General features: G+C 37.3%; 2 protein-coding genes and 2 long non-coding RNA genes across 4 annotated transcripts; all 4 read left to right on the forward strand.

The window, feature by feature from the left end:
• Positions 1-880: 880 nt before the first annotated feature.
• LOC121398733 lies at positions 881-2095 on the forward strand. The gene is made up of 3 exons (XR_005964472.1): positions 881-969; positions 1674-1697; positions 2059-2095. It is a non-coding gene; the product is annotated as an uncharacterized LOC121398733 (long non-coding RNA).
• A 1142-nt stretch (positions 2096-3237) lies between these two features.
• On the forward strand, positions 3238-9274 carry LOC108705460 (titin-like). Its single transcript, XM_041579209.1, has 8 exons — positions 3238-3358; positions 4223-4299; positions 5811-5903; positions 6466-6559; positions 7083-7153; positions 8234-8312; positions 8544-8632; positions 9107-9274. The coding sequence occupies exons 1-8, from the start codon at positions 3238-3240 to the stop codon at positions 9257-9259; spliced, it is 777 nt and encodes a 258-aa protein (XP_041435143.1). The 3' UTR covers positions 9260-9274.
• An 878-nt stretch (positions 9275-10152) lies between these two features.
• Positions 10153-12967, forward strand: LOC121398734. The gene is made up of 4 exons (XR_005964473.1): positions 10153-10200; positions 11605-11727; positions 12517-12607; positions 12890-12967. It is a non-coding gene; the product is annotated as an uncharacterized LOC121398734 (long non-coding RNA).
• Positions 12968-13386: 419 nt separating this feature from the next.
• Positions 13387-16650, forward strand: LOC108706459 (tubulin monoglycylase TTLL3). The gene is made up of 4 exons (XM_041577764.1): positions 13387-13545; positions 14033-14181; positions 14974-15217; positions 15990-16650. The coding sequence occupies exons 1-4, from the start codon at positions 13424-13426 to the stop codon at positions 16504-16506; spliced, it is 1032 nt and encodes a 343-aa protein (XP_041433698.1). The 5' UTR covers positions 13387-13423; the 3' UTR covers positions 16507-16650.
• The last annotated feature ends 242 nt before the right edge of the window (positions 16651-16892 follow it).

Below are 16892 nucleotides of genomic sequence, written 5' to 3' on the forward strand. Positions count from 1 at the left end.
TTTATTGAGATGTCATAATGCTGGTTGTATTGCATATCTATATTATGGTATGTCATTGTGATGTCATAATGGTGGTTATATTGCATATGTATATTATGGGATGTCATAATGCCTATTTTATTGCATATGTATATTATGGGATGTCATTGTGATGTCATAATAGAGGTGATATTGGATATTATGGGATGTCATTGTGATGTCATAATGGATATTATGGCATGTCATTGTGATGTCATAATGCACAATCACACAGGTGTTTAATGTCAATCTGATTCCTGATCAGTTGGTGTTTAGCTGCTGAACAGAAAGCATCGCTACTGTCAGCAGCTTAATTCCAACATTTTTAGGGATTTTCCAAATCCTAAATTCTTATTCAAGAACAACTCAACTAAATTGTAAGTACTCGCCTTTATAAATGTTGAGGTACTGTTAGTATTTAATAATGTAAATCTGCTAAACTGGGATTAACAAAAAGATGGTTTATTTAAAAATATATATTTGGAGTTATGGTTAGGGAATTCGCTTTGCATCCTGCAGTGTCATATGTTAATGTTAATATTGATGTTAGCTGGCAATCTATCCTTACCAGTTGTTGTGTAGTTTGCACCTCTAATGTACACTCAATTCTATTGTAAATATGGGTCGCTAAAGGTTTAGTCTAGGCCATAATTCTGCCTGTGGAACCAACACTCCAACAACATTTTTACCAACTACTGATATATTATTTCATTATTTCTAATTTGAACCACAGATCATGAATGTCTGTAACACAGCTGTGGTCTTAGCTCTGTATAACTTGTATCATGTCATTAAATGCAAATATTTCAATTATTCTATGAAATCCCGATAGACTCAAAAGTGATTTCTTTTTTTGTCTTTGCAGAAAAGAAAATGTTTACAACAGTGAAAAATCGATCTAAAATATTATGGAAATACATATGTTGTTGTTGCTCATCATCAAAGAAAACAGTAAGTCTTCCGAAAATGAATATTCACTATTAGATATCTGTAATGCGCCAGAAGCAGCGCTCTGATTCCATTACCTGCTTTATAGTAGTATTGAAACCCATGCTGCTAAATCCATCAATTGCTGCAAATATGTTAACTACATTGTAAAGTAGAAGTTCTTCGTTTCTTTTTGAAGGCAAACCAACTAATAATATATCGAATACAATGTACAATATTTGGTCTAGTAACCCATGGTAACCAGACCAGTAAATGCTGCCTTGCTATGGGTTACTAGACCTATATCAACCTTTTATTACAAGACTTCCTATTTAAGGGGCCGGAAATACACGCTCAGATTGGGGGCGATTAGCCACCCAGCGACAAATCTCCTCTTCTTCGGGGCGACTAATCTCCCCGAACTGCCTCCTGCTGACTTTAAATCTCTGGCAATTAGTGCGCTTCTTTTCCAAATTCGCCCGAAGTTGCCTCACAAGGAAACTTTAGGCGACTTCAAAAATGAAGCGCTCTGTGTGCCATCCCACCGCTGATTTAATTTCTATCCGACGGGGGGCAGTTTGGGGAGATTAGTCGCCCCTAAGAGAGACGCTTTATCACCAGGCGACTAAATTTAACAGTAGGGATTTATAGTAGGTTCTCAATACTGATTACATATCTGACATTTTGCCATAAACATCTAACATGTGTTTTTTTTTTCTTTTAATCAGACACAGAAAGAGCCAGAAGTCCGGGTAAGCAATATAAAGATCTATGTTATTATGGAGACAAAATACTGATCCATTATGGTCTTGATCCCAAAGTTGATCATTAAATGATACACCAGGCCATGTCAGTAGATTTGGGGATTGGCCAATTATTAATTATATCCCAGTCAGGGGTGAGGCCACTGATTCCCTCCTTTCCCATCAGAGCTACATAGCCCCCTATTATGATCTGATCTTGGCCAGAAATAATTGAATCAGCCAAATTCGGCTCTTCCCCTCTGTTTTAAGATACGATCATTCTAAAGTCTCCTTTTTTGTGCATGTCCAGCTTAATTTATTGGTTATAATGTAGATATAACCTACTAACACTATATTCTTTTTTAACCAGATTCCACTGGAGGATGTTACGGAGCCCATCAGCCTGGTAAGCAGTACATATATATATATATATATATATATATATATATATATATATATATATATATATATATATATATAGTGAATAAAGTACCCCCTCTTGTAAATTATAAGGATATTATAAGTTACCGAGGAGTTTCATGACCATATAAATATTTATACAGGTCATGGAACTCCGAGGTAACTTCTAATATCACACGAGCCCTTAATATTCTGTTAATTATATTCTTAAAATACACAAGAGCCATGAATATCTTGTAAATTATATCCTTATAAATGTGACTAGTGATGTCATCAGTTATAAACGGTGAGTAGTGATGTCATTTTTGTCACATGACTCACTAAAACTTGTGTATTATAATAAATAAAGTACTCCTTGCTGGAAAATATAAGGAAATTAGAAGTAATCTTGGAGTTCCATGACCTGTATAAAAGCACTCGGCCTTCAGCCTCGTACTTTTATATGGTCATGGAACTCCTTGGTGACTTATAATATCCTTATATTTTACAATAGGGGGTATTTTATTCTCTACATAAACAGTGCTTAGTAACAGGGTCGGACTGGGGGCCCGGGGGCCATCCGGGACTTCTGTCCTGGCCCCCCCTCTGAATTCTCCTGGTGCACCGCCGAGCCACCGACTGCGTGCGCACTGCCCCGCCCCCGCCACCAAATGTGTGTGCACTGCCCCCCGCTGGTGCCGCACCACTGAGCATGTGCCCTTGTTTGCCAGCTCACACACATTTTTTGTGCGGTCGGTGGGGCCCACTAAGGCAAGTGCCAGGGCCCACCGGGTTTTTCCCAGTGTCCCGCCGGCCCAATCCGACCCTGCTTAGTGATGTCATCAGTTATAATTGGTACTTAGTAGTGATGCCTTTTCTGACTCACTGAACCTTGTGTATTACAATAAATATTGTACCCCCTGCTGATAAATATAAGGATACAAGAAGTCACCTTGGAGTTCTGTGGCCTGTATAAAAACTCTCGGCCTTCAGTGTTGTGCTTTTAAATACTCACGGAACTCCTCGATGACTGTTGACAAACAAATGCTAAAGTCCCCTGCTAATCATTCTCACCAGAAACATCTATAGAAAGTAGATTTATATCAGTTTTAGGTGTTTTAAAACTATCTTTATACAAATGAATTAACTCATGTGTCTCTTCTCTAAAACCAACCAGGAAATAGAAATTCCGAAGGAAGAAAAGCCCAAACCCGTTGTCGAGGAAATCGCGGAGAGGACGGAAGTAGTGGAGAAAGTATCCGAAGATTTAGGTAAGTCTGTTTTAAAACAATTCTTCAAGACTGATAGTGATAATGAGAAGTTTTTCAGGATTTCTAATTGACACTCAGCTCTGTAAGAACCAAGTATTCGGTAGTTTACTTATAAGATATTTCGAATTCTGAACATGTTGCGACTGCAAAGGATTATGTGATTAAATGCAAATATTTAGCAATATTTTATACCATCTTAGTGACTCAAAAGGGGTTTCCCTAACATAGAGAGGTTAATTGCCAAGCTAACAATATCCATTGATGTGTAGTTTTAATCTCTGCACTCAATTCTCTATTAAATATTGGTTGCTGAAGGGTATAGTCTAGGCCAGGGCTCCCCAACCTTTTTTACCCGTGAGCCACATTCAAATGTATAAAGAGTTGGGGAGCAACACAAGCATGAAAAGGTCCCTTGGGGTGCTAAACAAGGGCTGTGATTGGCTATTTGGTAGCCTCTATGTGGACTGGCAGCCTACAGGAGGCTCTGCTTGGCACTATACTTAGTTTTTATGCAATTAAAACTTGCTTCCAAGCCTGGAATTTAAAAATAAGCACCTGGTTTGAGGACACGGAAAGCAACATCCAAGGGGTTGGAGAACAACTTATGGCTTACGAGCTACTGGTTGGGAATCACTGGTCTAGGCCAAACTTCTGCCCATGGAACTAACACTCCAACACCGGCCCTTTTACTGATTTATTTGTAATCATTTCTAATTTGAACCACAGATCATGATGATCACTAACTTGCCTGAGGTTATAGAACTGTATAACTTGTATCATGTCATTAAATGCAATTAAATTAGCAATGTTATATGAAATCCCAACAGACTCAAAAGTGACTTGTTTTTTTATATACCTCCATAGGTCAAAATATCACAGAAGCGGATGAGAAACCAAACAGTGTTTTGGACTATGTAGGTGACTTGCCAGGCTGCAAAGAAGTAAGGCTTCGGAAAAGTATTATTCTCTATTACATATCTGTAAGGTGCCTGCGGCTGTAATGCTGATGGCTGCTACACATTCAATTTGAGTTTTCATTCATAACAAGTATTCAAAAACTCTATTTTGGCGTTTTATAATAGTGCTGATTCTATTACCTGCTTTATATTAGTATTTGTGCTAAAGTTGTATGAAGTTTCAGGCCATATCAGTAGATTTAGGGATTGACCAGATATCAAATATATCCCTGTTAGGGGTGAGGATCACATTGGGCCACTGTTGCAATCATTTCCCATCTACATCACCCCCTATTGTGATCTGATCTTGGCCAGATGGTGAAATGATTGAATAAGCCTAATTTTACTACCCCTATTTGGTTTTGAGATTTAATCATTTTCTAAACTCTCTTTTTTGTGCATGACCAGCTTAAAGGGGTGGTTCACTTTCAAACAACTATTTGTTTTTAGACAGATCACCAGAAATAATGACTTTTTCCAATGACTTTCCAATTTCTATGTGTAATCATTTTTCTAATATTGTGAAAAGTATAATTTTTTACCTTTTGAAGCAGCTCTGCAAGGGGGGTCGCTGATACAATAGTTGCTAATACTCCAGAGATGCTTCTGAGAAATGTATCAACTAAGGGGTTATTTACTAAACATCCGAATGCAAAAATCACGGAAAATTTGTGACATTTTTGTAATAAAATCTGACTTTGAAAAAATCACAAATTCTTCAGAATTTATTAAACCCAGAGGATGGAAAAGTCAGAATCTGAAAATCTGGCATCTCAGACCTGTCGAGGTTGCGTATAAGTCAATGGGAGAAGTTCCAATGATTTTTTGATGTGCGCTGGGTTTCGGGAAATACCCTGACGTTTTTGGAGTTTTCAGGTGACAATTACGAAAAGATTGTGAGAATCAGATGAAAAAGTCTGAAAAATTCTTGAAAATCAGATTTTTTTTCCTGCAAAGCAAATTTTCGGGAAAATGTAATAATAAACATAAAAAACCTGAGCGGATTTGATTGGAGTTTGTAGCAGAAAATATTGAGATAAATTCGGACTTTGATCATGAACCCCCTATATGTTCCAACATTGTAACAGTTTAGACTCTGCGCCTGTATTACTGAGCTGACAGACTCAAACACCAGGGACAGGAACATTCAACTTTAATCTTAGATTTTGGAAAAACAGTAAAAAATAAATAATGGAAAGTAATTGAAAAAAGTCTTTATTTCTGGGGAACAATCTAAAAACAACTGAATTGAAAAAAGTGTTTGGAAGGTGAACAACCCCTTTAACACGTTAATTATAATGCTATAACATACTTACACTAGATTTCTTTTTATTTAACCACATTACTATGGAAGATAATAGTGATTACATCTCCCAGGTAAACTGAAATAAACTGCAATGTAAAAAACAAAGATTTAAAACTATTTTTAAGCACTGCTCTACATTTAAAATGAAAAAAAAATGATTAGAGTATTTCTCTCTCTCTCTCTTGAAAAGCAACAAGAAGCACAGAAGACCTGTGAAAGCAACGACCAGGAAAGAAGAATAGAAGCTGTGGAGACACCAGAGAAACCTGTTGAGATAATCCAGGTAAGCAGGAGAGAAGTGTAAAGCATGAGGTCACTGGTGTATAGAGGCCGGTTCTATTGACATTGGGAAATTGAGCTCTACTGGCACCAAATGTCCAAAAATACCTTTGCATTGAAGGTGATGGGAATCACTGCGTCAAAGAGTTTGATTGACACGAAAATGCTCCAACATCTTCATGTGATTCAAATGCTTTGAACATGACCTTCCTGACCTATATATAGTATATCTGTTTGGAGGGTCTGTAGAACAATTAAAAATGTTTTTTAAGGGATAAACATCACATCTGACCACTGATGCTCTCCTCTCCCATCTTACCTACATAGGGCCCTTTGATCATGTCTATGCCCAGGCCCTGGAATCAGCCACATTTTGCTCAACACCTTATTGGTCAAGTCGGGCACAAATCTACTGTTTTTTAACTTCCTAATTATATTCAAGACTAATTCAGGCTTTTTCTTATAACCGTATAACACCATGACCTCCATGCTAACTATTGAAGATTCATTTCAAAAACTAATATTATACAGATTAATTAACTCATGTGTCTCTTCTCTAAAACCAGGAAACAAATATACCAAGCGCTGAATACCCTGACCCTGATATCATGGAAAGATTGGCGACAATGGATATTCAGGAGATAATATCCTATTATTTAGGTAAGCTTGTATAAAAAACACTTCAAGAAAAGGTACCAATGGCATGGAGGTTGCCTCCAGCTGTACATAACTCCCAATGGCATAAACACAGTGTATTCTATGATTAAGTAGGTTATTTACTAAACTTTGAATGCAATAATCACAAAAAATTTATATTTTTTTTTTATAAAATTGGACTTTTAAAAAAGCACAATTTTTCAGAATTTATTAAAGCCTGAGGACAGAAAATCAGAATCTGGAAATCCGACATTTCAGACCTGTCGAGAATCAAATTTTTAAAGAGACAGTACATGATAAATTTCGAAAATATAATTTTCGATTTTTTTTCAAATTCGAATTTGGACTATTCCCTATTTGAATAACACAAAAATTAGCTGAAAATTAAAATATTTTAAATAAGAATTTTCACTTCAACCTTTGATAAATCTGCCCCTAAGCATACACTGTCAGAAATTGCCATTATAATGTTTCCATGCAATGTATTTAACCTCTGGATTCATTTTGTGCCATTTTTTCCCAATAGAAGATTACTTCTTCAAGCAAACTACGGACACTGAAAGAATCATTGACGCAGACCGTGATACCGATACTCAGGTAACAGCGAATGGCTGTGGATTTGCTCTCTGAGGTTATACAGTTAATCTACAGTATATATATCATGCTATTTTAAATGTCTGTAACAAGTCTAGGTTTTATGTCTTCTTTTTCTCTAACCAATTCACTACTCTATCCTAGTACTTTTATTGAGTTTTTCTATATTGTATATTGCCATTGTTCCTATTGGCCATACTGTGACCTGATAGTGGTAGGACAGAAGGAACCCTATGTGGGCGGCTATTTATAAGATAGGTCTTCTACATCTTGACCTACCAGAGCCACTCCTCCAAAAAGAGTCCATTTGTATTGTTAGATAGGTCTTCTACATCTTGACCTGCCAAATCCACATCTCCACAAAGAGACCATTTCTATTGTTAGATAGGTCTTCTGTATCTTAACCAGTCACATTCACTCTTCCAAAAAGAGTCCATTTCTATTGTTAGATAGGTCTTCTACATCTTAACCTGCCAGATTTACTCTTCCAAAAAGAGTCTATTTCTATTACTAGGTAGTCTTGTATATCTTGACCTACCAGAGCCACTCCTCCAAAAGAATCAATTTCTATTTTAATAAAAGTCCCAATTAAAAGAGAATAGAGATCATTAAATACCAACCAATGTGGCCAGGATATTAATAAGATAATAATATCATCATCATTTATTTATATAGCGCTGTCAAGATACGCAGTGCTTTACTGCAGTTATAGCAAACAGGGAATAAATGGTGAATAACAGACAAGGATTACAGAGTACAATAGGGTTTACAAACTAAAAGGTTAGGGTACAATTGAGACATTAGGATTATATAAACACTTTGTCATTTTTGATACAGCAATGATTAATTAAGGTACATCAAATAGGCCTCTTTTTTTTTATCCAAACAAATGAATAATCACAGTTGAGTCATTTATGCTAGACAATTTTCAATCCATGAGCCCCCTGCTAATCACAGTTAGGAGTCATTTTTTTTTACTAGAAGAACCTATGCAAAGTAGTAAATTTAAATCAATTTTAATCGAAATAAACATTCATTATAAAAATTAATGAACTCGCTTGTCTCTTTTCTAAAACCAACCAGAAAACTGAATATCCTGTCCCTGCCATTGAGGAAAGTCTTCAGAACAGGGAACCTGTGAAGAAAGAATCCACTGAGTTAGGTAAGTCTGTATTAAATAAGTCTTCAAAAGTGAATTAGTACACTTTGTTCATCTTCATAAAAATTCAGTTTCTACTAAAACCCAAGTATTCTGTAGTTTACATACAAGATGCCCAATCTGGAAGTTGTTATATAACAACTCCCTACAACCCAATAGCCTTCAAACTGTCAGAAATTGTCACTAGAACTTTTCCATGCAATGTATCTAACCTCTGGATTCATTTTGTTGCAGCTGTTCCCATAAAAGATGCAGTCGGTGATACAGACAGTGGATCAGAGAGTGAATCAGACAGTGAATCAGAGAGTGACAACAAACCTAAGGTAAAAGCAAATGTTTGTGGATTATCTCTCTGTGGAATCACTATGGGGCAGATTTATCAATGGTCGAATTTCAAACGTAAAAATACTTGGAAATTCGACCATCAAATTGAAACACTTCAACTTCAATTATCGAAGTTGACATTTTTTTTAGCGAATTAGGGTATCCTGTGGTCAAATTAAAATCGAACGATTCGAAGGATTTCAGCGATCAATCGAATAATTTCAATTCGCGAAGTATTGAAATCAAAGTTTTTGTAAAGAGATAGTACTTCGATTATCGAATAGTCGGTTATTCGAATGATTTTACTTCGAATCAAAGTCGTATTATCCTCTTTGGTGGTTGAAGTATCCAAAAAAATACTTTTTACTTTTATCTGTTTCCAAAGTCTATCGTAGAATTGACACTGTTTTTCCTGTTTTGTGCCATTATTAAATAAATCAAACTAACCCAAAATCTGTTTTGTGCATCCACAGTTTCGACATATGTCACTGATACTAGCAGACCGACACATATATTTTAAAGCCAAGTTGGAAAAGGCAATTCGGGTAAGTGATATATTATTACTCTCAATTGGTTGTTTCAGATCCCAGCCTATTGGGAGTAGCAGTTTAACAAAGGCTAAATAAATGCTGATATTGAGCTGGCCTTCAATCCTGCTCTCCATTACGTTATATCAGGGGTCTCAAATTTTCTTTTACCAGTGAGCAACATTTAAATGAAATAAACAAGTTGGGGAGCAATACAAGCATGATAAAAGTTCCTAGGGGTGCCCAATAAGGGCTGTCATTGGTTTATTTGCCCCTATGTGGACTGGCAGACTACAGATGGGTCTGTTTGGTCTTTATGCCTCCAAAAGTTGCTTCCAGGGGTTGAGGGTTTTTCATGTCTGTTTATAAAAATGAATTCATGTGTTTCTCTTTTAAACCTACCAGAAAAAGAAAATCTTCTGGCTGCTACGTGCTGAGCACATCGATGAAAGCCTGCATAGGAGAGGATGGATACAGAAAATATCTTTCACATTTGGTAAGTCTGTGTAAGAAGCAGCGGTGATTGAAAACTGGGCATTTCAGGTTTCAAACAATATTATTTCTTTAGTGATATAGTTAATTGCAGCAGTTCCCACTGATACTTACGGCCCAGTACCAGTGGCATGAAAGGTGCCTCCAACTGTATCATCAGCCGCTGTTACATACGATAGACTCTCACAAACACACCTTTCAAGTCATCTCGCCTAATGTGATAAATATCAGTCTCTATTGAAGAAACAAGTATTCTGTGTCTCTATGAAGGGGTTTCTTCTTCCTGGTTGCAGTGTACAATGCCCAGTAAGACATACGTTTAAGCAACTGAGCTTGCCGAGTCATCTTAAAAGTGAAACCTTTTGTTTATTGAAGAGACTGTATGATATTCCCTAACACATAGAAGATACATTGTCAGAAGCGGGCGTCATTAGAAAATTCTGTATATTCTATTTAGCCGCTCCATCAATACTGATCGAATTTTTTTCCCCCTAACAGATGCAAAAGCGAGGGATAGTAGATATCTTGATCCAGACAGCGGATTGGAGGTAAATCCAAAGCTCAATCACTACAAGACAAAGAGCAGAGCAAGCTATAAATGTTTTATTTTATATTGTCAGCCCATTGGTGGATAGTGATACAACACTCAGGGGCAGATTTATCAAGGGTCAAATTTAGACTTCATGGGAGTTTTTATAAACTCCCATGAATTTGAGTTTCTGCAATTTGGGTGAATGGGATTGACCCACAAACTCAAATTCAAATCGAAATCGATTCGAGTTAATTTAGCGAAAAAAACTCCCATTTTCAGGAAGGCTGCAAATGACTCCAAATTGATTCCAGGACATCCCCCATAGGCTAAAACAGCAATTAGTCAGGTTTAAGGTGGTGAATGGTCAAATTTTAATTCTTAAAGGGCCAGTACATGATGAATTTCAAAATTCTAATTTTTTTTAAAATCAAATCAAATTTTGACTATTGTCTAGTAAAATTTAACTTAAAATTTCAATTGGAAATGTTAATTTTCAATTCTACCCTTGATAAATGTGCCCCTCATTTCTAAACTGTAGGACTGTAACTTTGTGTGGGGGGGATCTGAAAATAATTTTGTCAACAATCAGGCTAAATTTATGTGCAAAACCATTAAAGGAGAATTCAACCCTAAAGTTAAAAAATCCCTACCCCCTACCCTACATAGCCCCCCTTTCTCCCCCCCAGCCTAAGTGTTACAATGGACAAATGCCCCTAAGTCTTTACTTACCCCTCGGTGCAGATTCAGGCATCGGAGTTCACGGCGCCATCTTCTTCTCTTTGGAAATCTTTGGAATAAGACCGGCGTGGCGGCCCATGCGCAGTTAAAGCAATTTTCTGCTTCACAACAACTGCGCATGCGCCAAAACTCACGAAAATTGCAGAAGCGCCGGTCTCATTACGAAGATTACCGAAGCGGCTGAAGTTGTCGCCCGTGAACTGCGATGCCTGAATCTACACCGAGGGTAAGTAAAGAGTTAGGGGCTTTTGCACAGGGTAACATTTAGGCTCAGGGGAGGAGGAAGGGGGGTCTATGTAGGGTAGGGGGTTCGGAGTTTTTTAACTTTAGGGTTGAGTTCTCCATTAAGCCTGTACAGAGCACTGCCCCTGTTTGCAGGGGTGTAACTAGAGAGGAAGCAGACTCTGCGGCTGCTGGGGGCCCCAGGAGGTATAGGGGCCCCATTAGGCCCTAATTTGTATACAATTTCAATAAATATTGGTAGTGTTGAGGGTCCAGACAAACATGCTAACAATATGTTTCCAATGTATAGAATATAGCAGCAACAACTAGACCGACTTTTATCCCCCCCTGGGGAAAAGAAACAAGTCCTATGACTAATAAAAAGTTTAATATTTTTTAACAAATCTGCTGCGTTTACCTTCTATAAATAATTTTGTGCATTTATGTTTCTGTTTTTCAGCTGAAGCTTTCTTATTCTGTAAAGCCCTCACTGATCTGGTCATACCGCCATTATCCCTACTCTATTGTGGAACAAGATCAGATGATGAACAGCTATACAAACACAGACTGCTTTACAACCAAGGTGAGTACGGGCTGCTCAGGATCACTGCAACGCTCATATCATTATTAGCAATGCATGGATTTTATGGTGATACTGGGTATTGTAATTGCTTGTTATTACTGACGATTTTAATACTATACTCGACAATGGAGAAACATCCATAAAATCTCAATGCAGGGTATAAATTACAGTATGAAATTCAGGTCAGGGGGTGAAGCCTATTTCTAGGCTATAAGGTCCCATATATTCCTTGGAGTTTGCCCTCCTACCTACCTACAGTCACATGCAAGTTGATTATGATAAAACTCTGAGAAGTTTATTATTTCTGTCATGGAAAATATGCCACTAAGGGGCTGATTTATTAAGGGTTTGAATTGAAAATTAAAATTTTCTTTTATTGGCAAAACTCTCAAATTTGAATTGTGAATTATCCCAACTGGATTTGAGTTTTACTTTTAATTCGAATTTCGAGATTTATCATACTCTGACCCTTTAAGAACTCAAACTCGATTATTCGCCACCTAAAACCAGCCGAGTTCATGTATAAGTCAATGGGAGACATCCAGGGACCAATTTGGACATGTTAGTAGCCTTCTTGACATTCAAGTTTTTTTTTTCAGAGAAAAAAACTTGAATCGAGTTTAGTCTGATTTGATGCGATGTCTGTAAAACTTGTCAGAATTTTAGATATTCGATTTATTTTTATAAATAACCCCCCATTTGAATTTTGAGTATATTCGAATTTAAGAGTTTTAAAAAGAAATTCTTCCTTTAATAAATGTGCCTCTAAATGTGCTTTCTCTTTTCTAGTTTGGACTGTGCGTGAATTTAAAGAACGCGGACAAATTCTTCCCACGTTGCTATGACCTGGCGGATAAAAAAGGGAGAATGTTATTCACTGGTAAGAGCACATTAACATGCACTCAATATTCAGAATGTATATTCACATTATCTATGGAACCTGGCTTTCTTTGATCCCCAATCACAACCACAAACATCTTTGAGAGTCACTGATTTTCGGGGCATTTTCCCAAACTAGATTCCTATTGCAATTGGCAGTTTCATTTGTTTGACCATGCTCTCTAAAGCAATTATTCCATAAATTCAATATAGCTGAATTGGTGAGTTATTAGCCCTATTAGAAATAAGAGATGACATTCTTTGTTTCTTTCTCTTTATTTAGATGACTTCATGAAAACTGCAGCGTATAGTATCATAAAATGGGTTGTAAGAAGAAACAGTTCGCCTGTTCAAGCCGAAGGTAAGAAGCTCTGCCTAATTCCTGTGCTGAGCTGCCCATACACCTGGTTCATAATTCTGAAATTACAATTAGTGATGGGCGAATAAATTCGACTGACACGAATTCGCTGTGAATTTTCTCATTTCATCATCAATTTCCAATTTTCAAGATTTCTCGTGAAAATGTCATTTTCAAGATTTTTTCATGAACATGTCCGATTTTCACAATTCTTTTGTGAATTTCACTGTTCTTCCTGATACTTTACAATTTCACTATTTTTCTGCAAATTTTTTGCCATTTTGCTAGAAATTCGAGATTTTTTTCAGCGAAGCGAAACAGGAGAAATTAGCCCATCACTAATTACAATATAATTTGCTTCCACTTGTTCTCTAACCACCTCTGCTTTTTGTTATCTATTTTTTTCTAGAAACTACAAGGAACGGCTGTGTTGCACCTATTTCAGTCAATGTCATTTTAATGGCTTTTATGGTCTGCAAAATGCTCATGATTCCCTCAATAAATAAGGACATAGACAAGAAAATTAAAGCGATGGATCCCGATTGGACAGAATATTTAGAGGGATACTATCAGCTCATACAGTAAGTTGTGCCAGAATCAACCCATGGAAATGTACACTAGATATGATTGGAAGACGGGTTTTTTATCTATATAATATACAGAAAACAATGACAGTGGGCACCTCAGCCTGGAAAGCATTTTCCTGTTTATTTTTTTATTTCTTATAAATCCTGTTGTCCATAAGGACAAGTGCTGTAATCCCATTATTGCACCTTTTGGGCCCAGCACTGAACAAACTTGCTCAATCTCAACATTGTGCCGCTTCTTTGTCTGGTGCAAAGTGCAGAGTATAGTCAGGTACATGGGAGATCACTACCTGCTGCTTTTTGCCGCCCCTGGAAACCTCTCTGGTGCTGCCGCCTGAGGTGAGCGTCTCAGCTTGTCTCATTGGCGGAGCACCCCTGATAATATGTTAATTTATTCATACTGTAGATCAAAACTGTCATGTAATAAGGTGGCAGTGATTAACTCAAACTCACACTAAATGGCAACCATGTATTGTTACAGCGCCGGCGCAGAGATTAAGAATTCTGCCACGTATGCTGAACCTTGCCGCCAGGTTTTAGATAAAATTCAGGCAAAACTCCCACAGCTGGATATCGACACAGGAAGAAATATCTGGATCCTGAAAAGAGCCGCTCTCTCCGGAGGAAGAGGTAAGAAAACATAGTGACCGTGTAATCTTACGGGACGGAAAATAAGTTATTCTTAAGGGTTCCTACTAGGGATGCACCAAATCCAGGGTTCAGTTTGTGATTCGGCCAGGATTCAGCCTGGTCACCTGTTTAAAAGGAATCATCTTATTGGTTGCTATTGGTTACTGCTCCTGGGGCAAACATTGTGTTTTTTATTACATATGGGGGTAGTGATATATTATGGCTTGTGCTTACAGAAGATTGGCTAGCTGCGCATTGTAACCAGTTTACTGTAACAAACAAGATTTCTGTCTATGAAATAATATGATTGAATATTCTGACAAATTTTTTGACACACCTAATTTTTTGCTTGCAAATTTTTGCCGCAATTTATTCGCTGGTGGCAAAACCTTGTAAATGTGCCTCAAATTTGCTCCTGGTGAATTTATTGGCCCATCACTAATGATTGGCCCAGTTTAGCAGGGGAGGTCTTAGTTACAGGAAGGGTTGGCACTTCACTACTGTAATTTGTACAGATATGAAAAATACATTCTCCATATCAAAGTATCTAGTATTTCTGATGCCTAAGTAGACTGTACTTTCTTTCGTGCAGCCATACTAAATGGTAAGAAATGTAGTTGATATTTGCTGTGGTAGACTTGGAATCTCTATATTTCCGCAGTTGTCTTTCTAATGGCTGCTACTTTTTGTAGATGTTTTTTCCTGTTTAATAGAAATATTTGCTAAAATGACATTGGAACTGACTTACAGAAAGACTGACTCTGACTATACATGTGTTGTTTTTTTGCACAGATATAATTTGCATGGATCGCGTGAAAAAAATAATTAAGTTTGTTCAAAGCCATGACAGCCGTCATGTGGAAAAGAAGTGGGTGATACAGAAGTACATAGAGAGGCCATTTCTCATTTACAACACTAAGTTTGATATGCGCCAGTTTTTCTTAGTAACGGCCTGGAACCCCCTGACAATCTGGTACTATAAGGAAAATTACATTTGTATGTCATCACAACCTTTCAACTTGGAGAATCTGGACAAGTAAGTAGCTGTTCGAATGTCTTTCGCTATTTAGAGAACTCATTGGACAGCAAAGTTAAAGGGATACTGTCATGGGAAAAAATTTTTTTTTCAAAATGAATCAGTTAATAGTACTGTTCCAGCAGAATTCTGAGCTGAAATCCATTTCTCAAAAGAGCAAACAGATTTTTTTATATTTAATTTTAAAATCTGACATGGGGCTAGACATTTTGTCAATTTCCCAGCTGCCCCAAGTCATGTGACATGTGCCTGCACTTCAGGAGATAAATGCTTTCTGGCAGGCTGCTGTTTTTCCTTCTCAATGTAACTGAAAGTGTCTCAGTGGGACATGGGTTTTTACTATTGAGTGCTGATCTTAGATCTACCAGGCAGCTGTTATCTTGTGTTAGGGAGCTGTTATCTGGTTACCTTCCCATTGTTCTTTTGTTTGGCTGCTGGGGGGGAAAAGGGAGGGGGATGTTATCACTCTAACTTGCAGTACAGCAGTAAAGAGTGATTGAAGTTTATCAGAGCACAAGTCACATGACTTGGGGCAGCTGGGAAATTGACAATATGTCTAGCCCCATGTCAGATTTCAAAATTGAATATAAAAAAAATGTGTTTGCTCTTTTGACAAATGGATTTCAATGCAGAATTCTGCTGGAGCAGCACTATTAACGGATTCATTTTGAAAAAAATTTTTTTTCCCATGACAGTATCCCTTTAAATTATACCAAGTTAAATTATTTTACAAGCACAAAATATGACAGTTGTGTTGTCTTTGTTGTTGCAGCTCCATACACCTGTGCAACAGACCCGTCCAGATGCAGTTTAAAAACTGCCCAACCCGACACCCTGAGCTGCCTGAAGACAATGTATGGTCTAATAGAAAACTGCAGGAATACCTATGCATGATTGGAGCAGAAAACGTCTGGGAGGACGTGATGGTGCCAGGGATTAAGAAAATCATATATCAAACTATGCAAGTTTCTCAGAACAAAGTAACGCACAGAAAGAACAGTTTTGATATTTATGGTGCTGATTTCATGTTCAGCGAGAACTTCAATCCGTGGCTCATTGAGATCAATTCCAGGCCAGATATGAGTTCACCCACAGCAGTGACTGGTGTGATCTTTAAAAGTATTTTAGAGGACACCATAAAAGTCATCATTGATCGTAAGAAGGACCCTAACTGCGACATCGGAGCATATGAGCTGATAAAGAAACAGGTACATTATTATCAAGGGGTGAATGATAAAAGGTATTCATTATGGCAATATATAATCATAGGGATATATATAAAGGGATAATGCGGTCTGTGAAGTGGGCAGTATATTTTATAAATACAATAACAAATACAAAAACTTGCCAGGGGAAGGCCAGCTCAAGGTTACGGTGTAATTTAGTACTTGTTACTGCATGCTACCCTTCTCCTGGGAAGATCCTGCACATTAAGCCACTAGTTATCTCACCCAATCACAATTATTCCTCTGCCTCTGCCGTATCTCCAATACTTTTAACCAGCTATGCTGTTGAGCTCTGCACTGAATTAAAGCCAAGATAGAACAAACAGTGCCTCAAGTGCATCAAATTAAGACTGTAGAACACAGTATGCATTCAGTAGTGCTATATTATAATAATCATAATAAGTACTGTACATTGTAGCCAATAAATCCAGTAGATGGGTAATGATACC

The sequence above is a fragment of the Xenopus laevis genome, chromosome 1S (genome assembly GCF_017654675.1).
Source record: "Xenopus laevis strain J_2021 chromosome 1S, Xenopus_laevis_v10.1, whole genome shotgun sequence".
Lineage (NCBI taxonomy): Eukaryota > Metazoa > Chordata > Amphibia > Anura > Pipidae > Xenopus > Xenopus laevis.

Coding starts and splice junctions, on each gene's coding strand:
- LOC108705460 (XM_041579209.1), top strand. CDS start 3,238: ATGTGTCTCTTCTCTAAAACCAACCAGGAAATAGAAATTCCGAAGGAA. Junction 6,560..7,082: donor GATAATATCCTATTATTTAG/GTAAGCTTGTAT, acceptor TTTTCCCAATAG/AAGATTACTTCTTCAAGCAA. Junction 8,313..8,543: donor GAAAGAATCCACTGAGTTAG/GTAAGTCTGTAT, acceptor ATTTTGTTGCAG/CTGTTCCCATAAAAGATGCA.
- LOC108706459 (XM_041577764.1), top strand. CDS start 13,424: ATGGCTTTTATGGTCTGCAAAATGCTCATGATTCCCTCAATAAATAAG. Junction 13,546..14,032: donor GGATACTATCAGCTCATACA/GTAAGTTGTGCC, acceptor GTATTGTTACAG/CGCCGGCGCAGAGATTAAGA. Junction 15,218..15,989: donor AACTTGGAGAATCTGGACAA/GTAAGTAGCTGT, acceptor TTGTTGTTGCAG/CTCCATACACCTGTGCAACA.